Below are 23,416 nucleotides of genomic sequence, written 5' to 3' on the forward strand. Positions count from 1 at the left end.
TACAGCATGACAATGGCAAATATTAAGTTTACCTTGCCAAAAGCCTCATAGTTCTCGTATATTCCTTATTTTTCTCCGTTGTTTAATTGTAATCAGTATTTATTCTCGTGAATAGCCACCTTCTTTCTTATTTAATCCTACAATGGGTGGACTATTAGGAACATTTCTTCGGTTGTTTATAAAATGAAATGAGTGATACATCCTAAATTTGGTGGCCATTCGAGAAAAACTGGCAATTCGATAAAACCATACGGTAACTCTGATTCAAGAGTGTACTTACGTTGAGAAATATTCCATTGACAATGTAGATAAAGTAATTAACTCCATTCTGAAGGTTATCAACCACTTTCTTCTATTATATTTGTCCTTTGGACACAAGAAAAAACCTTCTCTGGCGAGGAAATAGAGGTACTTAAGCGCTGGGGCACTATTCACAATTTCACACATTTTTCTATTGGATATCCATGATGCAATACTCTTATTCCACTAAGCAAATGATGTAAGTGTGTAACGTAGATCACAATGTGCAATCAAGTTATTTTCATTTAATCTTTCCAATTCTCTCCAAACAATCCCCTTTATTTATTTCAACAACGCCTTGGCAACCCGATATACTCATCATCTGCATTTTGACATTAAAACAGCAATTATTTTTGCCAAATTTGCATTTTAGCCCCTGCATAGACCGATTTTCTATCCACTGCCTCAGTCTGTCATCAGTGGATATGGTGCCGTGACTTCACGCTCCGATGACATCGTTTTTTTCGAGCAGCTGATGAAGATTACTTTTTAAAGACTCATAACTCGACTAAAAAACATTATTAATTAGTGAAATTTTCGGCGAGTACATTTGAGGTAGGGACCTTTTTATTCTAATACTTAAAAAAATTGTGCATGTTCCCCATTCCCAGGGGTGGGGCATAAGGCAAGGTTTTGTATCATGTAATGCAGCCGATGTTTTAGATCCCCAAGTTCATGCATCAAACTTTGTAGCAGTGTTCTATTTTAAGGCTGTGGAGCCTGTGACTTAGCATAACTTTTGCTAAGTCACATAATTTGTAGCATATGAAAGTACTTAATATTGTTCATTTTTACCAAATGTTAACATACCTGTTTATTCCTTCCATACCTTCATTTCATGGCAACAATATCTTTGTAATATTTGTGTTCATATTAATGAGAGTCCACTGTGCTCTATATATATAATTTTTGTTTTACATTTTATTGGTTCATACTTGTGGTGAGACATATGAAATATTACTTTGGCAGTAAATGTTTATTTGATGTTGATATTTGTTGCAGATTTTTGATGATGTGGAAATGGAAGAAGGGAAAAGAGATTTGATCACCAGAGAAATTGGGAAGTTCAGAGAAATAATGAAGGTAAATGAAAACCCCTCTCCCTAACATTGGTTCCACGTCACCTGGTTTGTCTTTAAATTTCTTCCCATATTATTTCTAAGTTCATGGCCAAATATTTAGGACCTAGCTTTAATAGTAGGCATAAACATTTGACACCTGTTATGAAAGTGAAAGATATTAGGTATGTGATATGTTTTGTCAAATTTAATGGTCCTCTTTTAATATAGCCATTTTAGATGTAATGCCATACATGAATTACATAAGCCTGTAGAATTACAGAAAGTATATCTATGTACTTATGAAACAGGCTTGTGGTAAGCAAGCTATTTTATAATTACTCTAAGATTATGGATGCATTGACACATTTCATTTTCACTGTACATAGAGGTAATTGTAACTATTTCATTTGCCAGCCTGACATTCACAGTTTATAGATAACCTTCTGTGGGCTTTAATTGTTTTATTAAAGTTACATTTTATGTGAATAAGATTATGATGAGTCAAATGGACACCTTTTCACCCATTCATTTAAAATTGCCACTTCTTTGCCATGCTTCTTTTGAAACTAGGCACTCATTTCCCTAACATAGAGATCGGTAAATTCTTCTTCATGTTATGACCTACAGTTTTGCCGGTCAAAAAGTTTATGTTTCTTGACATATTGGGGGCTGTTTTCAAAACGGTCAGGAAGCAGCGTAGTTGGCTTTTTTTGAAGATCACTAGCTTAGTGAATACCTATTACTTGGGTGGTCTTGTAGGGTGTTATGCCCCCTCAGTGTACGGTGATTTGAAAATAAAAGTAGAGCGTTTGATTGTGTGGTGGAGTTACGCTCGCCTGTTGGATTCTGGAGCAGTGATGTGTGATAATAATTCCTCAAACATAGGAAGACCGATTTGTTGAGATCTTGAGGTGGAGGAGGCCACTCTGTTCATAATGCCCGCTGACTTCAATTGTTTAATTGACTCAGGTGGTGAGTAGTGTGCATACTGTGCTCAATACTTTTATACCATGATGCGCTTTCTTTTGAGAAAAATATTCACATTACCATGTATTTAACTCTTCCTGTAGAGCAGCCTTTTTTGGTTTAGCATTTCAAAGGTTTATTGCAGCTCTTTTACTTCTTTCTGCAAATCAATTAAATTATTTTCAGGCTGCAGTAAATCATTTTTTTTTCTTTGGTCTGGTAACATTCTCAAATATAAAGTTTAGAAGCTTATTTAATCAACTGCACCTTTATTTCATTACCTGCTACCCTATGGTGTGTACCTTTTCCTAAATATTTCAACCCTTTTTTTGCATGATCTTAAATTCAATTATTCCTTTCACTTAACTCTTAAAGCCTTACTGTGCAAATTTTGGAGCAAGAAAAGATGCTTAGATGCCCAACTGTCATTCCAAAATGTATTTCGTAGTTATTCGTTGATAAGGATTAATGAGGCATTATTTTGCCTTGGAATACAGAAGAGATCGAACTAACCCCAATTTGTTTAATGATTAATTGGATCTATACTCCAGTGTTTATATTTATTTGCATTGTAACTTAGGATTGCTAAGATTTGCTGACCGCGTCATGACCTGCAAATCACTGGTGATGGTGATTGGTGATATTAGCCCTGAGTGGTGAGGTTTAACTTATACATTATTTTCTTGGAAATCAAATGCATGTTTATGTCTGTGATTATACATGAATATAATTTTCAACACTCAAATGTTTGAAGCAGTGTGTGTAATTGCAATTAGAACTAGGAATGGAATTTCATTAAAATTTAGTTGTAATTGTGTTGCTGCCCGTATAGCAAGTTGTTTTTATTTTCAAAAGAGTTTTTTATGTTCCTGGATCTCTTCTGCTTATTCCTCTTTCCATATTCTAAATAGCCGATGAACCAAAGATAATGTACACTAATTTAATTTACTATTTTGGAGTTGGTTTTTGTCACTGTTTCTCCAATAGCCCTGACTTGGGCAGAGATTCTGTGTTGAAAAAATGAGCAAAAATGAATTTTCTGAAGAGCAGGGTCCCATGCAACCACCTTAAGAGAAGACTCCTGGATATAAGGTAGGAAAATAATGTATACTATGGCTAAATCTATTATCCTTCCCATCAGTCTCTAGGCAGTCTCTCTTTCCATTCACATTAATTTTGTTACCATTGTTGGCTTAGTTTCCTTGGTGAGGTAGTTGAAAAGGTAAGACGCGGAAATTTAACCTAAATCCGTCATCTTAATATTATGAAGTTTGGTTTCTTGGATTACAGATTGTTTCACAGTGGTTGTCTGTTCCAACGACTCCATCTTGCTTAGGCCAAGGTTCCAATTCAGAGAACGCTAAATGTGAGTGCAGGAATTGCTTTGTATATGAATTGTGTACCCCGTTTTTATGGAGTTTTCAAATGATGCATGTGAATTATTTTTTTCTTTCTGATGTACATAAAAGCAGTTTCCTGATGAAGCTATTTAATTGCTATTGACATTCAATGTTGATATTGAAATTAATGATTTTGTGTTAATTGGTACTCTTAAGGTTATTCCAGACACAGATGCATAGTAAATATTTCCTTTTTTAAGGGGTATTCAGTAATCATCTCAATTATTTCCTTTTGGGTGAATTCAAATCAAATAAGTTTAATAAGTGGTTCTATTATAGATACTAGTGAGTGATTCCGGTGGAGATGACAGAATAAACTGTTGTGTCTCCTTCTACCCTTGCATTTATTTCAGAATGCACCCTTTTTTATTCTATATATTACATGTATTTTTCCTTAATCTTTTCTGATTATTGTCCTTTTGATAGTGTGCCCTTTGTAAGCTTAATTTTGAGTTTTTATTTTCATTCTGTTTTGCTAAAGTTCAAAATTTTGATGATTATAAATTGGTTGTTTTTGGTGGACATGCCTGTAACTAAATGGTGGGTTGGCATTATTTCTCTTCAGTAAAAATTCTTTCTCTGGGTCCGAGGTAGCCTAATAACCCTCGACAGCTTCTGTTGTCTAGGGTTTTTGAAGAGTACAAATTAACAAATTAAATTGTGACTAAATGTCATCTATGGTTCTTCAGAGGCTGCAAACAAAGTATTATTCATATTTTTATTCCTTACAGTTTTCAATGTTATTTTTGATGTAGATATGTACGTATAGTTTGGCACTTCGCTCTAAATCCAGGTTTATCAAGGACATGAATGCTTTGTTCATATCATGTAGTCAATTTTATGTAGGGCAGTAATATATACAATAGTGGAGGCAAATTCCAGTAAGAGTAATCTCAGGTATTCGGTGGATTTATTAGTTTCTTGGTTTTTTTATTCAATCAAAGATCAATTGTCTCCGTGTACAGTGTCTGGTATAATTTCATGAAATTACACATTTGTTGACAAAAAGATTGAGAGGAATGAAAATTTTAACATTCATTACTATTTGTATTCTCTGATAGTTGACCTAGAAGGAAAAGGTTAAAAGCATTGTTTTGTTGACATTCAAATGAGAAAAGGTTGAGTTTGAGGTCAGAAATTAAGGATTGAAGTTGCGTTTGTGATAGATGGCCAAGGTGTATGATTTACGTTAACCTAGTCTCATATTGTGAAGAAATCAAGTAACTATACTTTTCATGGGCTATTTATTTTTAATTTGTTATTTAAATAGTGCATAAACTCAGTATTTGGTTCAACTGTCATTATTGTGGAGTTACCTCTTAATTTTTCATTCGGTGGTCAAACAATTCCTGGTCCTTTTAGCTTGCTTGACTCATTACTTGAAATTTTGGCTAACCAACGTTATAATTTTTTTCGATTGTATCATTATCATAACATTTTAAATAACCCTTAACTATGATCATACTTCAAATAGACTGGAGTTTCTTTGAAAAAATTTCTGCCTTGTAGCTTTTAAAAAATCAACTTGAAGACGTAGTTGCAACCCTTTTCATGCCTTAAACCTGATAGTTGTTTAATTTTGTGGGGTCTCATAAGTGACTCAGCTATTCAATTTATTTCTCCGTTTCTCTTATATAAGAGTAGCCTAACATTTCTTCTCATTTCATTCATTTGCTGTCTGCTTCTTGATTGTATATCCTGTATATACCTTTATTCTTTAGTTCTTTAGCATGAGAAACACTCTTGCCTAGATCACACTAATAAAGAGGAACTAGGGTAGAGAGAAGAAAAAATATGTTGATAATGTTTGGTTTTTCCATGCCAAATCTGACATATGCTAGCATTGGTAGGAAGGGAGTCATCTGTGTTTGTTGATGTTGGGTCATGGTCGTGTCCATGTTTTAGGGACTTGTGTTAAAACATTAGGCTTGTCCCAAAATTCTTTTGGGACATCCTTTCCCTTAATGTCAATTAATCATAACAAGATGGACACTTTCCCCCAAGAAGAATTATGCTTGTGCCTCAATTATTTGAAAATCATCATGTTGAAGAAATAACTTCAAGGTCATCATGATGGTCTGTGTCGGGGAGGCATCACTTCTGCTGTTAGATCTCCGAAACTGGAAGGATCTCACCTCAGGCGAGTGCATTGGTCCTGATGACCAGTCTAGTTGTGGGGTGTGTGGGGATTGTCCCTTGTCCTTAGTTGATTCATGAGCCAACATGACTGCCACTCAGCACACTCTTCCTTTCTCCCGCCATCAACCAGAAACAGGAGGAGGAGAAGGAAGCCGAGAGGCGGAGGCGAGAGATGAAGGAGCGGGAGAGGAAGGAGCGTGATGGGGTGCCAATTTCAACCCCGTCAACCCCTCCAGATGACGCAATGACTGTCGCATCGATGGGATCGGTGTCAAGCTTGCGCCCAAGCGAAAGTTCTTCTCGAGCACGTCAGATTTCACCAGTGCGGTCACTCTCAAGATCAAGGTCACGGGAGCGATTACCCTCGCAGCCACCTCGAAGTCCTTCGCCGCCTGATCGCCATGGTACTCCATCATCTACAGCACCATCCTCCACTTCGAGTAGGCTAAGGTCGAAAGCCAGGGAGAGAGACAGGGGACGTCGGTCACATTCTAGGTGGGTTTCACATGTGGCATGGTGCTAATTGTAGCAAATATTAATGTGCAGTGTTTTGGAACTTAAATGTATACCACTGGGCATCATGTTTAATCTGCAATTTTTAGTGTCTTTTTGTTAGCATTTGAAATTACTATTTCTAATGGGGGTTCCTCTCGAATGTTTTTTTTTTAATCTTTTAAAAGTTTATTTTGGGTCATAGGGTGCAATAGAATGCCATCAAGTAAACAAAGTAAGAGTTGGATGTAATGCTTTCTTTTAAAATTTAAAAATCATATAGTGGAGTAGGTCAGTTGTAATTCCTATTACTAAATGTTTATGCTTGAATCTTGTGCATTACCTGCCAAATCTCTCAATTTTTTTGTGTCATTGTTAATTTTTTCCACTCAAAGGTCTCGTGACAGAGATGATGGTCCTGCAAAGAAATCTGAGAAGGACTTGATGAGGGAGCGAGAAGAAGAGGAGGAACTCAAAGAGAAAAAGAAGATGGACAGGAGAGCAAGGGAAAAGGAGGCAGCATATCAGGTAGTGTATATAGTACAGTTCTCTGAATTAGGACTTGTGACAATAATTATAGTTTCATAATTGTTGATGTTTGAATGAAGTTACATTTTTACTGGATAAAGAGGCAGTCATAGTTCATTCTTGGCTTTCTTGAAAATAGATTTTTCAAGTTGAGGAAGGAATTTGATTTGAAATGCAATATTTTCTGTTTGGGGTGAGAGAATGCTAGGATGTGTAGGATGTGGAAGTATATTATATCACTTGGTAGTGATGATCGTTTTGGAAACCCTAGGTGTATTTTTGTTGGTGTTATAAAGTTTATTTTGTATTAAAGTGTGCAAAAGAATGCCACTAAGTGAACTAAGAAAGAGTTGGGTTTAATGATTTCTGTACAATTTGAAAATCATATTGTGGAGTAGATCTGTTGTAGTACCTGTTGCTGAATTAGTAGGTGATGTATTTGCAATTTCTCTCGCATTACCTTTCTGTGGTGTTGATATTGTTAATGGCGAATAAAATTACATTTTTGCTATTTGGTAGCATGGAGACTTGCAGCATGTTAGAGGGTCCGGTTCAGCTAAATTAGATTGAAGTAAGAAGTTGGGGTTTAATTTCTTTGCAGAGTGTCTTTATTTTCAACTTTTTGGTATTGATTGTGTGATGTTTGCAAGTTAACGTGCTAAATTTAACAGTGGTGTTACCTAAGAGGTATCTCTCCTATCTACTCTTACTGTTGATGTCTTGGCTTCTCCTTGGTAATTATCTTTGCCTAAAGTGGCAGTATTTTCAATTCATTAGGCTTGCATTATGTTACTCCTGATTATTCTTTGCTTTTTAATTTTTTCCTTTGTGTGAGCCTGTATTATTTAGAATTAATGAAGTGCATCTCTGCATTTGTCATGACATTATGTCATTTTATATCCATGTGCAATTAAAATCTCTTTTTACATTTTCTAAGATCTGAGCAATTTGTAAAAGTTGGGATGAGTAAAAAGCGAGAACAGGAATCACAGTTTGATAAGAGTTCCCTGAAAAAATTTTACACGTAGGAAAATGTGAAATCATGGAATGCATTGACTATATACTTTTGTGTTTATTTTGTTGTCATGCCTTCAAATTTTTCCTGTAGGAGAGGTTACGAAACTGGGAAGGACGAGAGAGGAGAAAGGCCAAAGAGCAGGAGAAGGAGAGGGAGCGAGAGAGGCTCAGGCAGGAGGAGCAGTCAAGGGAAGCTAAGAGGTTGAAAGAGTTCCTTGAGGATTATGACGATGAAAGGGATGACCCCAAGTTTTATAAGTAAGTGGCTGTATGTATTTGTATCACTTGTTAAGGAGAGACAAGGATTCATGTTCATAAGGAAATTACTGTTTGAACTTGATGATTTTTAATTTCCGGTCATGTACGTGGCTTTAATGACATTCCATGCAGATTATACTTTAATATCCTCAAAAAAGTTTTTAATTTAATACTTTGTATGTGCTATTTTGGGAAAAATTCACCTATGCTAGTTTCTTCTGGCTTCATTTATATCATGCAAGCTAAGATAAATCTGACATAGTGAGCCTCATCATAATGATTTGTGTTGGGCGATCTGTGCTTTGTGATGTGATGTTTTCCATACCATATTACATTCAAATATGTATCAATATTTTAAGAATCTTATCTTTTTCAAGATGTAAGGTTTGTTTTATGTGATACGTCTTAGCGCTCATTCCTTTCACATTGCTGATGGTATGCATTTCAGCCTTTTCGAATATATTCAGTGGTCTGTTAAATATCTTGCATGTGTTTCTGTGTCCCCTGTTTTGCTGTTAGGGAGCTCATGAAACTTATTCTTAACTTAAACTTAAAAGTTATGTGGAGCTTGCTTTGGACTGCTTGTATGACATACCTCATGAGACATTCCACGCATGAAGAATCCATGAAAAATTGCTGAATACCATGTCATAAGTAGGCTCTTCAGGGGAAAATATAATTCGATATCAGGGGTCCATATTGATGTTGGGACCAGTCGCCTCAATAGTAACATGTACATATAATGGAAAATACATGCTTTCATAAATGACTGAAGATCCCTCATTGTGAAAGTTACGTGTCCCTACACAGAGAACTAATGTTTCAGGGGGCGTGAGCTGCAGAGGCGACTAGCAGAAAGGGAGAAGGAAAGTGAGCAGGACAGTCGCGATAGGCAGAGGGAAAGGGAAGAACTGGAGGAATTGAAGGCAAGGATATTTGCAGAAGGCCATTCAGATCCTGGTGCAGAGTTTGAGAGGCTAAGGAGACGACGTGAAGAACAATATAGACCAACAATACTTGTCAGAGTTGATCCTCCTGGGCGACCTCAGCAGCCTCCCCCTCTTCCACCTACTCATCGAAGCTCAAGACCTCAACCTCCTCCTCCACGACCAGAGCCCCCATCAATAAACATCCAGCCACGCCCACCGCAAACTCCGTAAGTGTGATTTTATTTCTGGTGAATATTTTCATGTTGATTTTATTTGTACCCAAGTGATTATTCAAAATGAGGATTTAATATTCCGATTTAAAGACTTACGGCCGTATTCATAGATTTCCGCTAAAACACGCTAGTAGGGCGACTAACTTAGTCGGCTACTAAGACCTTTTAGTCGCCTACTAAGATATGGTATTCATGGATTGTACTACGTGAGCTACTAAGAGCTACTAACTTAGTATGCTACTAGCCAGCTCGGCAGCCGATACTCGGTAGCGATTTGGGTTCAACCCGCTAGGCTACGCTTGACAACACTGCATCTGACTCCTCCGCGGCGCGGAAAATTCGTAACACTATCAAACAAAAGAAATTGATTCAGCAAAATGCATTGAAATTTTTACTTCATAATGGATAATTCGATGTGATATCGCATCTCAGACATATTTTTTTGATTGCTGTACACAAATATTATGCAATACCTTTGGGAAAGGGTAGATTTATGAGTAATACCGAAGCATTTGTATGTTTGAGATGCAGTTATTGCTTTACAAACGGCCGTATATTTATTGATCATATACATTGCATATTGTTTGCACTTCCGATATTTGTTTCCATTAGTGTATGCGTGATTAGTATGGAAAAACATAACTAGCAACGTCAGTATTATACATATCTGTATTCGGAAAGCAGAAATACACCTCAATGTCGGAGTAGAAACGAAAACTTTTGCAATGCAGAAATGAAACGTTAAGAAAATAACGTTGAGATAAATGTGTGAATGATACACATTTATTACGTTACAAACACCTACGTGCGAGCAATTAGTAACATATGTTTGCAACTCCTAAAATGTTAGTCAAGGAAACAACAATCTGCTTCGCTACATTTAAATATTTCAAATATTGACAGCGTGCGGAAATATACGGCATATAGTTTACTAGAGGTGGTTAATGCAAAAAACAAAGCATAATTAATGTAACTTGTTTTACTTATTTATTGCTGATCATATCACAAATAGCACCACAACGCACACAACATTTCACTTCACATTTCACGAGCTGTCTTTATGACACTTATAATCCGTACATTCTGAATCAAATGGTTCAATGAAAAGCTTGACTCACACTTAATTTAAAACACTATAACGTAACTCTAGTAAACAATGATAATCAGTTTTCCAATCACTCTGTGCACACCAAAAGAATTTGCACTCGTTGACGTTCGAAAGAATTCTTCACATCTTACTTCCCACTCATCACTAATGATTTAGAATCAGTTGATGTTATTTCACATTACCATTACGTAGACAATGAAATAAATAGGCTGAAACAAATTTTTAAACCAGAAATTGTAACATCAACAAACTTCCAATCTCACTCTCCACTATCACTCGTACCGTAACCAAAACAAAAACAACAGCGCAACGAAATACGCAAAATGTAAACACTGCCGAAAGCTCACGATAAAGTGACTAGAATAAGTAATATAATCAAACACAAATTATAAGCGTACAAACGAATGAAAATTTATAAGCGTTTGCTGTATCCCTAAAGAACAACTGCTTCAAATATGAAACATATCCCCTTCGCAACAGCTAGTAGATCACAGTAGTAGATACCTTTGATCGAAATGGATAAACCAGTACGAAAGAAATAAATAATTTTGTCGAAGCTCATACACTCACAAATCACTTCACTTGTCGCTTCACTCTTTACTTCATCGTCTATATGCAATCAATTCACTTAGGGGTGCATTGAATTTGCAAATTGTGTTCACTTACACTAGAGGCACAAGTTCACTGCAAGTCGTCGCTTCCTCGCAGCTACGAAAAACTTTCAATTCCTGTCAACAATTACACTACATACGTTGCCTGCCTTACTTGAAGAATGGATTCTCGTATTCCATTTTGGCACAAATGCATAAAAACTCTATAACAGTATACAAATAAAACCGGAGTTCGATCATCCACAACGGTCCGCCATATTTAGTAGCTCCCTTAGACAAGGCCGCAGGGCGACTAAGAACCGGCTACTAAGATAGTAGCATACTAAGCTTAGTAGCCCTTACTAACGATCTATGAATACCATTTTGCTAGTATGCTACTACTTAGAACGCTACTTGGGCGTTAGTAGCTTACTAAGGAAACTATGAATACGGCCGTTATTGTTTGTCAAAAACTTGTAGCTTATATATGAAGATGCTGCAAAGAATATATTTTTTTAAATTCCATTTTTCTCAGTTAATAGATTCGTTGACTTATCTATAATCAGACCATTATAAAGTGGCACTTGGGTATTTAAACCTGTTACAAATAGGATGCTGATTCACTAAGTAGCATCCTATTGGTACTAGGTTGCTGGAAATGTCATGTAGCCTTAATCCCACTGTAGGGTGGGTCGCATTGAATTACATCCTATTTTTAACCCGGTTTCTATTTGTTTTTTATTTGTCATTAAACTCACAGTTCTAAATAAAACCAATGCATGTTTTGACATTTTGAAACTCTCATATAGCTCTAACAATTTTGGTTCTGCTTTTGCAATGTAAAGGAATGGCAGTCAAAATTATTTACGATGAGATGGTTGCCAACTTTAAGTACACACAGTGCCCTATTATAATTATTTTCCTATCACAAAAAATACAAACACCTGCAAACAAGCATGAAAAACATTGTTAAAAAATATTGGAAATATCAGATTAGCTTGGCCTTGTCAGGTCTGCAAGTATCAACGTTTTTATATAGCTATGTATATATTTGCAGCTCTAAAATACTCTTAATTTTGTGATAGTTGTGGCATTTATACATTTGTTTATTTTTGGGCTCTATTGACTGATGATGGTGAGGGAAAGTTGATGGAGTATGATATTGTATTGAATTTTTGAAATTCTGAAGAAGTTAAGGAAAGGTTGGGTAATATTGATAATGGTCAGGGAAAAAATTGTCTTTTACTTCTTCGACATTGACCAGAAATATGTGAATGGGAAAGGCTGATTTTTTTCATCTTAAATTGGTTAATTTTACATTACTTATCAGGAATGAGTTGTGAAATAACATGTTTAGCTTGCATTTTGATAATTGCATTGGAATTATAGAATTGTTTTAATATTTATTATATCTCTCTCTTAAGCATCTTGAAAGCAATATGATATGGAGAAAGAATTGGAAAAAAGAGGCTGAATCAAGGAATCGGTGCATTAGGCAACAAATGATTATTAAAATGATGTCTAATGGAAGATAGGTTAACTAAATGGAGAATTGAGCCTATAGCTGTGGAGTCTTATGTAGTGATGAATGGTGAAGATGATGCCTCACTCATTAGAAAACATTCCTGGACAATGCCATAGCAGAACTTGTACTCTTTATTATTTTTGTAACATAACATGTTAAGTTGTCTGGAATTTGACGAATGAGAACCTCAAAATAAAGGTATTATCAGTTGAAAACAATTTTGGCCGATGACAGTGTTCATGTTGAGTTATCATAAAAAAATGAATTCCATCTTGTAGTTTGTTTTTTGCTTGGGTTTCATGTCTCTTTTGACATTTCAATATAAGGGCATTAAATCACTATGTAATTAGGTGTACTACAAGTTTACTAAACAAATAAAAGCTTACACCCCTGAATTGAATTGATATTACTATATTTGTTTTAGTCTTATAACTATATGACATCAGTGTAGCTATGTGTAGATTAAAATTTAGTGAATGAAATGAGGCCCTACGTTGCTGAAAAAAGAATGAGAGCATTCCAATGCCTAAATGCGTGGTGATGGGAAAGGGGCAGCCATAGAATGGTTTGTTTTGCTTAATCCTTAATACCTGTTTTTTAGTTGTTATTCTTAGAATCATCATTCGATTTAGTGAAAGAATTCAGGTTTTTGCAGGTGCTGGCTAGGAGAATTATCTATAAATTAGATAGAGTTTAGTAATCTTCAACATATTCTCATTATTATGTAGCTATTTGAAATTCAACTGAAAAATGAAGTTTTTGTGTTAAGTCTCACCCCAAGGTCACCTCACATGCGGCAGCAGGAACCAGAACGACGTCACACAGACTTTTCCCAGCGTTCATACTCAGTCGTCGCATTTTCAGGCGCTTGAAAATTTTCACTTTTCATTTAATCGTGAAAAATAGATATCGTCATTTAAAAATCTAAAAGTGTGAAGTACATACTCCAGGAGTAATAATCTTTCGATTTAGGCAATAAAACAATAATAGGAAACCACCCTATTCGGCTGGCAGTACAAGGGTTAATGGAATTACCGTCTATTCAGTTTTTTTCACATTTGGCCCTTTGTTAGTCCTTATATGCTTAATTGTGTTAGAATTGAGGATTTTGGATTTTACTAAATTATTTCTATTAGTATTTAAAAAATAAATTTGACTTAAAGTGATTGTTATAAAGTTTTGGAATTAAGTTACTTCAAAAGTAAAAAATGTATTTTCAGTGAATAAACTGTAATCCCTAATATAAGTGGAATAAGGAAGAGCAATTTATAACTTTAAACAATTAGCATTGCTTGTCAGCGAAAATATTCATGATTGACTTTGCGTAGAAATGTGGGAATGGCTCATATTTTATTTTGAAGTAAATTCAAAGTGAATCAACTCAAAGTGATATAAATATTTCAGCATCTAGGCACTGTGTTTTGTCAGGGAATGGTATAATCACTAATTTGAGTTAATTCAGGGTTCAAACCACTCAACAAAATCGGGGAAGGATCTGAGAAATAAAAGTGAGGACTGAAAGTCAGGAATGTGTGAAGGAAATAGCTTCATGGTCAGAGAAACAATTCGGAGGTGGTAGCGTGAAGGTTAATATAATAGTGAATTATAGAAAAGGATAGGATGCAAAAATGTGATCAATGGAGTAAAATTTGGCTTATTTGATGGTCATTGGGGTTAGTTTAGCAACAGAAGGGTGTGGAATTGAATGCAAATTCTGATTATATGACAACTGTAATGGCAAGTGACGGATGTTTCATTTTTATGCCGATTTGTGTGATTTTTAATGATCTGAGTTTTTAAGCAAAGACTGCTTCCGTTTTATGCTTTGTTCTGTTAATGGATTTCTCAAATATATTTCACGCCTTTTTATTTTACATGAAGTTGCATGGTACAAGCGCTTTCCCATTACAAGTAATTAATATTTGGAGGCATACAAGGACTATCTAAATGTTTGATTTCTGTCTTAATAGTCCAGAAGTAATGGAGCGGGAGCAGCCTCCGGAGCCGGAAGAAGAAGAGCCAGAGGATGAAGTGTGTGAAGAGGAGCAGGATGTGGACGATAATGACGATGATGGTGTGGACAATGAGCCGATGCACATGGAGGACGATGGTGATGGGGAAGATGAGGATATGGTTGACAGGGGCCAATTGGAGATGGAGAGGAGACGTGAGCCAAGAATGGATGAAGATGAAAGCCAAATGAGTCGGGTGTCCATGGTATCATCAGTTGAACAAAGTCCTGCTTCAGCCATCCCTGCTTCTAATACAGCCCTCGAGCCCACAGGTATTTGTAAAGGAGTTACTGTAATTCTAATAAATATAAATAACATTCGTTTAACAACTCCCTTATCAAGACTTGACTCGGAAAAAACAAGATTTTTTAAATACTATAGTTATTAGACTATAGTTAATACTAACAACATTTTTACAAAGGTCTCGTTATTACGGAGCAATGGTTATTGTGTCTCTTAAGCTACTTACTATGGAGAATTTACATTCATCCAAAAGAAAGTTTAATCAAAATTTTTGTTGGCTGATTACAATAGTTCTGTATTAACTATAGTTATAGACTATAGTTAATACGAACAACATTTTTACAAAGGTCTCGTTATTACGGAGCAATGGTTATTGTGTCTCTTAAGCTACTTACTATGGAGAATTTACATTCATCCAAAAGAAAGTTTAATCAAAATTTTTGTTGGCTGATTACAATAGTTCTTAATTCATCCTGGTGTTTCTCTTAGCTGTTAACGTTATTTATGTGTTTTGATTTTACTGAAGTTTTCTAAGGGTAGTGTATAATTGTGCTGTCACACTTTCATAAGAATATTTGGCCAAATAAATTATGTCAAACAGTTGCAAAAATTGCAAAAATATAATATTAAAGAGGCTTCAAATTTTCCACTTTTGACTGGCTACCGGAGAATGTTAGGAAAAATGAAAATTTATTTGGGAAAATTATAGTAAGGTAAATTGTGATGTTTCCCTATCCTCTGATGCACAGCTATTATTTAATAATAGAAATTCTTGGGTAAGTAAGGGGATTTTACTTTGAGATTTGAATGACCACCGTAAATGCTGATGCCGTGTTAAAATCAAAGTAGTTTTGTCCAATCTAAATGATGCAGTTCTGTCTGCTGTATGTCACCAACTAAATAGAAATTAAAATTATCTTGTATGATGTCATGCCCAATATGCTTTACTCTGCTAATTTTCTTTGGTCGAATAATATGAGTATTACGCCTAAAACGTTATCTCCCTATCCGATTCGCACTTAACGGGAGCATTAAATTCCTTCATTTCCAAAAGCCTTTAAGCATTGAACAAACGTGGTACTTGTAGTCAAATTCCTCAAATAAAATAACTTTGTGATATGATGGATACAAACCCTGGAATGCAAACTTAACCACAACATATCTGGGTAATAGACACAAGGCAACATGTTTTTTCCTATCAATGATTCAACAAACGTAGACTTACCTACATTACTAGACCCCCAAAGATAGAGTTGCTTCTTCTTATGCTCGTGACTAACAATACTATGGTTAAACCACATAGCACATTCCATAGCCCACCCAAAATATGCGTGATTAATTCTTTTGCTATCGTAATTATTTGCTATCATAATTATTTGCTATCATATTGAGCAAAATGTGGTCAAGTTACTTTTTTTCCTGCAAGCAACTATGAAAAGTGGTACACATCCATACTGTGGGAAGAGCTACTCAGGGGATTTCTCCTGATTGATGTCCAGTTTTCCAAATTTGAATTTGCCATTCTTACTTTGGTTAAAATATCAATATTTTTTGTTGCAGGAGCCCTGCAGTGGGGCAATTCCCCTTCGCCAAATGCTGGGTTGCTGATGAACAATGCTGCAGCGACTCAACCTAGGAAAAAGAAGCTAGATGTAAAGGAAGTCTTTAATATGGATGATGATGACGATAGCAATTTAGGAACAGCAAAGAAACGAAAACTAGTCCCTTTAGGTATGTTTGTATCTAATTTATGTTATTCAATGTTTATTAATTACCAAATGTCAATCTGTGAATGGAGAAATGACTCAAATAGTACACTGTTCCTAGAATTGGATAACAGAGAACCATCTTTTAGTATATTCCTCTGAACAAACTTAGCTCAATTGAATGGATGGCCATCACTGTATATATTTTACTTTGTCTTTTGAACTTCACATTTCGCTCCTACAATTGAGAACTCACAATGTTTTTCTACAGCAATTTCCGGCCATGAAGAGTATAGATAACCAACCTTGTTCTATAAGTATGGTATTCTTTCAAACTAGCAACCTATATTTACTGAGCTGAAGTGAATCACAGTTTCAAATGCAGCTTTTCGCGTTCCATATTGGGAGACTGGTACTTGATGTCATAACTGCTTTAGTGTCCCTACTTCATTCTGTGTGCTATGCTATCCGAGGGGGAAGCAGGGGTGTTCTAAAAGCCACCCAAAGTTGTTCCAGTTGTTTTGCATTGTTTCACCTAGTTATAAATTACTTAAGTATTCTCAAGGAGTTTCAACAAGGAAAATGACTGTTACTTACTATCATTACTGACTGACTTGTCAGCATGAATGAGAGATAACATTGGTGCTGATTCAGATAATCTGACTGAAGGTGACTTTTATGGTAAGATGGAGTACTTAATGAGCTGGAAAAAGTACCGTATTCCTCCGACTATAGTCCTTCTCTGAATATAGTCCCCCCCCTAATTTTAAGGCTTGAGTTTCGGGTAAAAATTTAAAAAATGGGTTTGAATATAGTCCCCCCCCCCCCCCCCCCCCCCCTTAACTTTTATTGTGGGAATTTTTGGAAAAAAAAGGAGGGACTATATTCAGACAAATACGGTACATATCAGCTGAAATTCCAAATATTTAAGCATTATGCTAAGTAATTCATGTGACTTATGTGATAGTGGGAGTGTAAAGGGGGAACATGAATGAAATTTGTTCATCATTTGTCTCATTGAATAGGCAATTTTCTCGAGTCCAAAAATGAGCCAAAACTCTCTCAGTACATCACAGACGTCATTAAATGCTAATTAAGGGTTCTGGAATATCGCTTGAAGTCATGTAACCTGAAACGTATTCTTATTGGTTTGATATCATCGAGCAGTTCACCATTCGCTTCACTATGGGAGTAGAGATTTGATTGAAAGAGATCAAAGTAATTAATAATCTTGATAAGATAAGAATAGTGATGTGGTGGCAAATAGATGGAAATTCATACCTCGTTGAAATGCAATATGCATCAAGTATGAATTATAAAATTTTCTGGTTCACGGAAATATTGTCTAAATTTATGGCATTATCTGTAATGGAGTTTTGACAATGAACTCTATGGCACGCTTGTCTTTATTTCAGATTATGGTGATGACAAGAAGAAGAAGGAAGAGAAAAAGGAAGATGTAGCTAAATCACAGGAGGAAAAAAGAAAACATATAAAAACTTTAATAGAAAAAATACCAACAGAAAAGGAGGCTTTATTTGCTTTCCAGTTGGACTGGGCTGCTGTTGATAATGTGAGTACTCTTTTAATGTGAGAAATGATTGGTTTTCATCTATTTTTATCCATGTTGTAACTCTGTTCATTTTTTTCAGCAACTAATGGAGAGGAGGATAAGGCCATGGATCCATAAGAAAATTATTGAGTATATAGGAGAACCGGAACCTACTCTTGTGGACTTCATTTGTTCAAAAGTTTTGGCACGAAGTGCTCCTCAGGGAATATTAGATGATGTGCAAATGGTAAGAATGTTATCAATAATGCCTATATTTATTTTGATTTTCTTGATCTCGTCCTATTTGGTTAAGGAGGGTTCATAGCTTAATTAAATCAAATGAAATGGCAGGTTCAATAGTATTTACAGTAGACTCTTGTTATTACGAAGTTCACGGGGCCGAAAAACTAAGTTCATATGAGTATTTCTTTTAGGAATCGTTGAAAAAAAAACAGTGCATAATATATGCGATTAAATTTTGCGTAAATATAACAAAGCAAGAAAATTCGTTCCAGTTTCTCAATAGAAGAATGTGGCATGATGCAATCGAGGTTTGATATCTTCCTGAATACAGTAAGTCCTCGATATTTGAACTAGATGTGTTCCAAGACCTTGTTCGTAAGTTGATAAACCTACAATCCGGCCTCCGAGAGTTTTCCGATGACAGGCAGAAGGGTCTAGTTCGGGGTGGGGTGCAAGGTTGGCTGGTAAGGAAGTGAAATGCCTACATCACTTGTAAACAAAAAGGTTGTGAAGAAAGGAGTCAGAAAGGACGACGAGTGTGAAGGACCCTTAGGAAGAATCCCTTGTTTTGGGGATTTGGAGAAAGGGCTTGCTTTGGTGCTCCATATGCATGTGACAATGTTGTATGACTAGGTGAGGGTGTGTGGTGCATTTTGGGGGCAGTGATTGGCAGCAAACTGTGCTGGCGAAGGGTTCTCCACTCCTTCTTTTGCACTGTCATCGGACAACTCTCGCCTACAGGGCTGTATGCAAGGCATTGAGTATTGTTATCCTACAGAATGCAACACTGCATTACAAATGTGCGCTAACTCACGATTGTGACGAACTGATCCAGCTGAGCGTACGATGTAGCCGTAGCTGAAAAAAACGGGTGAAACGCTGAACAGTTCCTAACGTCACTCTTGATTCAATGATACTTTGTTCAGATTATGCCCCAAGCGCCAGTTCCTCTACGCCACACTGCGTCGCATCGGCCAAATGAATTGGTGGGAAATTTGAAATGTTTGAATGCTCGTATCTGTGAAAGTTTGTAAATTGAATGTGCGTAGGAAGAGGACTGACTGTACATCCAATATACGAGTAGTTGTGAGTGGGTAACCATGATTCCACAGGAATGAAGAGTATTATATGATGTTGCGTGTATACTGGAGGAAGATCCATATTTGACGCCCTTGGGCACGTTACACGTGGAGAACTTAATGGTGACATGGTTATTAAAACTTAGCGTAGTGAATATCCACCTAAATGCCATTGCTTCTTGTGGAACTTCATAATGAAGTTCATTTTGTTACTGCTCAGACCGGGACCGAGGTTCTTAATTTTGTAATTACATTTATTTTACTATAGATTGCATAGGCCTTTTCGTCGGGATCTACGATTTGATTCCTAATAATGAGAACTTCGTAATAACGTTGTTCGTGTTAACAAGAGTCTACTGTACATGGTAAAGTTCTTTGGAAAAAAAAGCATCCATGTTTGAAACAGAAAAAGTTCCTCCTTCAGCAAGACAATTCACGATTGTACAGCTTTGCAGTTGCAATTTATTATTATGCCATAATTACGGAATGCAAGTTCCAATTATTACAAAATTCACCGTATTCAATAGGCTTGCCCTCAGTGACTTCTTCTTATTTCCCAACTTAAAGAAATGGCTTGGCAGACCAAGTTTTACGTCTAAGGAGGTCATTGCCTAAACTAAAGCCGCTTTTGGTGTGTTCCCCTCTCTTCTACTTTATGGAGAGCTTAAAATTTTTGGAAAAGTTCTTATTAAAATTTATATAGCTAAAATGTTGAAAAATTAATAAAAATTGACCGAATATAATTTTTTCCCAACATTTTTCCTAAGATGGCCCTCATACTTTACATTGAGTTAGTGAAGTGTTATTGGTAGTTTTCATTGTTGCATGCATAAAATTTTAAGTTTGTGAAACTCTTTAACTATTTTCTTTTCCTAGCATAAGAAGGACAAAATGTTGGTCTGTTGAAGATTTTGGTTTACAATGATTTAAGCATGCATAGTTGAATTTAGGGCCATTTTTTGCTGTTCATATTTGTGGTTCTACAGAATATGGTTATGTTCTATGGTTCCTTTGGAATCGTTCATTGTTGAGAGATTTTAGTCTTTATTATTACTTTATTATGCATTTCTTTTGTGTCTTCAGGTTCTTGACGAGGAAGCAGAAGTGTTTGTTGTGAAAATGTGGCGTCTTTTAATATATGAAATTGAGGCTAAGAAACTGGGCTTAGTGAAGTGATCCAAGTGATATGGGATGAGTGGTAACACTTGAAATAGAACATGAATAGGTGGCATATTAGTCATGCGTACGTTGAGTTTGTTTCAGGACTTGTATTAGGAATCTGTTTGCTTCTTGTTATGAAGATGTGTTTCTTTGAAACTGATTGTGGTGTACGAGTGAGTGATACTGATTTCAATATGTGACTCAGTTGTGAGAAAGTGTTGTGGGACTTAATGTGGACTGCAGTTTTCATGACAGCACCATATCTGGAAGTGTGAAGACAATTGAACTATAATTTTTGTATATATGTGCCAACATTCTTTTCCTGACCCTGGTTTTTCAAGAGCCTATAATTTGGCTCTTTATGCAAGCCCATTTCTCAATATTTTAAGTTGAGATCGATCACCTCGGTGAAACAATTTCACAAGTCTGGGTTTTGTTGTTCTCCTGACTACCCAGCAATCAAAGTATTAAAATAACTAATAGGAGATTATGGCTGTTGATGATAATTTTATTGTTTATCACAGGAATTGTCGCACCCACTATGCATTTCCTTGGTTTTCCATCCAGTGATAATTGTAAATATGTATTTCAATTGCCTTAATATACATTTACATCTATTTCCTAAGGAAATTTCTGAAAAAAAATATTTTCAAATGGTCAGCAATAACTTTTCCCGTGATTTTTGTGCCTCAAGAATTGTTTATATCGATTTTTAATTGCTGTTAGCTTTTGGCATGTTGTCCTTTCATAGCAAGTCATAGTGAGTATGACAGTAATCATGTCAGTCTGTCTCATGTTCAAAATAATGTTTACGAAACCCCTTGATTCTTTTATTATCATGAACACATTGTCAGCTAAGCAGCTACATTGATTGTGGATTAAAAATCTGTATAATGTAATTAAACATACATATCTGAAGTTTTTAATGTATTCCCTGTATGTTGATTCCAAATTAAAGATGCTCAACGAGATGAGGGTTGGTGGGAAGGTAAGTAATTAATTTAACTGAGAATGTGCATTTTTAGTGTTGGCCATGATTTTTGGAATTGTTTTCTCTGTATCTTCTATGCTTTAGTTTCTTCTCACAAATTTCTTAGTTTTCTTGCTTGGGTTTCTGCACCTTGACAATTTCTCCATGGTGATGCTTAGAACCTACTCTTCTCTTTCGCATAGTATTAACATTCTTCATAATTGAATTATCATTGTTTCTTTTTGGCATGAATCACATGGACTGTGAAAGAAGGGGAGGGAGTTATATTTAGAAAAAAATCTCATTGAAAAATTGTGTGTTTACTGAGATCACTCACTCTGTGATTCAACCCAGAGGTTGGTATGGTTAGGTGAGGGCAGAGCTCACCTCTAAGCCACATGCTTGTGAATGTCATACATGGTGTAGGGTGGCCAGTTACTTTCCCTGGGATATCTTGTATTTTGGAGGATTTTTTTGGGGAGTCTGAAAGACATGATGTGTTAAATATCAATGGTGTTATTTTTTTAAATCAAGGCCAGGCCTAAGCAAGTCAGGGCTAAGGGATTCCACCCCCCCCCCCAAATGTGTGAGTTACAGTGGTCCCAGTGTACCCTCTCCAAATGAACATTCTGAAATGCTTTCCTGCTCCCACTTGACCTTGCTGAAACATTTTGGCCTACAATCTCAAATCAGGTATGCTAAGGTGTAGAATCAGCTTTATTTATGCCTTTCAGTCTTTATTATTTCCTTTAATTGTAGCATTAAAGTTACCTTAGAGTACTATGACAAGGATTAATTAGCTCCCTAAATTCATTGAATTATGTTTTGATGTAGAAAGTTTCTAGCTAGGCAGTTTTAATTCAAATCAAAGTATTGACATTTTGTTCAGTTCGAATTCACTTGAACTCAAATTAAACAAAAAATCAAAGAATAAATTAATTTAAGGTATCATGTTGAAGTTATATTAATTGCCAATTTTTGACCATTTACCTAGCCATTTGACTGCTGATATTCATTTATTTTTTTATACATTCGTGGCAAAAGTGTTTTTTGAGTAAGTAGGTGAATTCCCCTGTGGGACGGGGCAATAGAATACTTCCACAGTATCCCTGCTTGTCGTAAGAAGCGACTAAAAGGGTGGAGAAATCTCCTGTGTCAACTTTAGCGGATGGAAAGACCGTAAAATGGGCTAACTTCGGCCGCTTTTTAAGGTTTTCTATGAATATGAAGGTGATAATTATAAGAAACCACCATGATAAAATTAGAGATTATTCTCCCTAGCTTTATATAGAAAATCCCATGAAAAGATAACTGTCATATTACTTACTGTTTACAATATTAAATTATTAATGAATTAAATTAAATTGTCGGGAAATGGGGAATGAAATTTCACTAAAGGACGAAGTTACACATACCTGGCTTTACTTCATTCACAAAAAACGCGCAGGAATACATGTAAATTGTTTTAACTATATTTTTTCATTGGGAACTGAAAGAAACAAGTGGCGCCATGGCTAATTTTATTGAAACAATAAGATTAAAAAAAAATTGTTATGCATCGGAAATCATATTTTGTCGTAATATTAGCAGTGAAATTACTTATTTTCATTGTCAAAATTAGAATATAAAGTATAAGCATTACAAATAGGAATGTGGTTATACCGCAAATAATCAAAAGATGTCCAAACTGTCCTTTATGTTTTTGAAAATATATCTTCCACGCCTTATCGGAATCTGCATTTGGAGTTTTCTCACTATTTGGTTTTTATTAATGGAGCACATATCCTCGACATCTGGGAAAACTAAGAAAAGATTTTCAAAATATAGATATAACTGGACAGATGTTTGTCTCCACACCTTCACGCTGCGCTGCCTAGGAATGAGCTGTCACTGTGTTAAAGGTT

The 23,416-nt window shown here is 35.7% G+C and overlaps 1 protein-coding gene across 2 annotated transcripts in view; it reads left to right on the forward strand.

Moving 5' to 3' along the window:
• Positions 1-21,472, forward strand: part of LOC124167170 (RNA-binding protein 25-like) — a 46,059-nt gene extending 24,587 nt beyond the window's left edge. For both annotated transcript variants that reach the window (XM_046544986.1, XM_046544987.1), the window contains exons 8-17: positions 1,303-1,383; positions 5,997-6,361; positions 6,754-6,886; positions 7,995-8,161; positions 8,988-9,317; positions 14,517-14,830; positions 16,362-16,532; positions 17,923-18,080; positions 18,160-18,306; positions 20,465-21,472. In XM_046544986.1, the coding sequence (XP_046400942.1) occupies positions 1,303-1,383; positions 5,997-6,361; positions 6,754-6,886; positions 7,995-8,161; positions 8,988-9,317; positions 14,517-14,830; positions 16,362-16,532; positions 17,923-18,080; positions 18,160-18,306; positions 20,465-20,557 (1,959 nt within the window). In that variant the 3' untranslated portion in view covers positions 20,558-21,472. The remainder of the gene's footprint in view (positions 1-1,302; positions 1,384-5,996; positions 6,362-6,753; positions 6,887-7,994; positions 8,162-8,987; positions 9,318-14,516; positions 14,831-16,361; positions 16,533-17,922; positions 18,081-18,159; positions 18,307-20,464) is intronic.
• The last annotated feature ends 1,944 nt before the right edge of the window (positions 21,473-23,416 follow it).

The sequence above is a fragment of the Ischnura elegans genome, chromosome 10 (genome assembly GCF_921293095.1).
Source record: "Ischnura elegans chromosome 10, ioIscEleg1.1, whole genome shotgun sequence".
NCBI classification, from domain to species: Eukaryota; Metazoa; Arthropoda; class Insecta; order Odonata; family Coenagrionidae; genus Ischnura; species Ischnura elegans.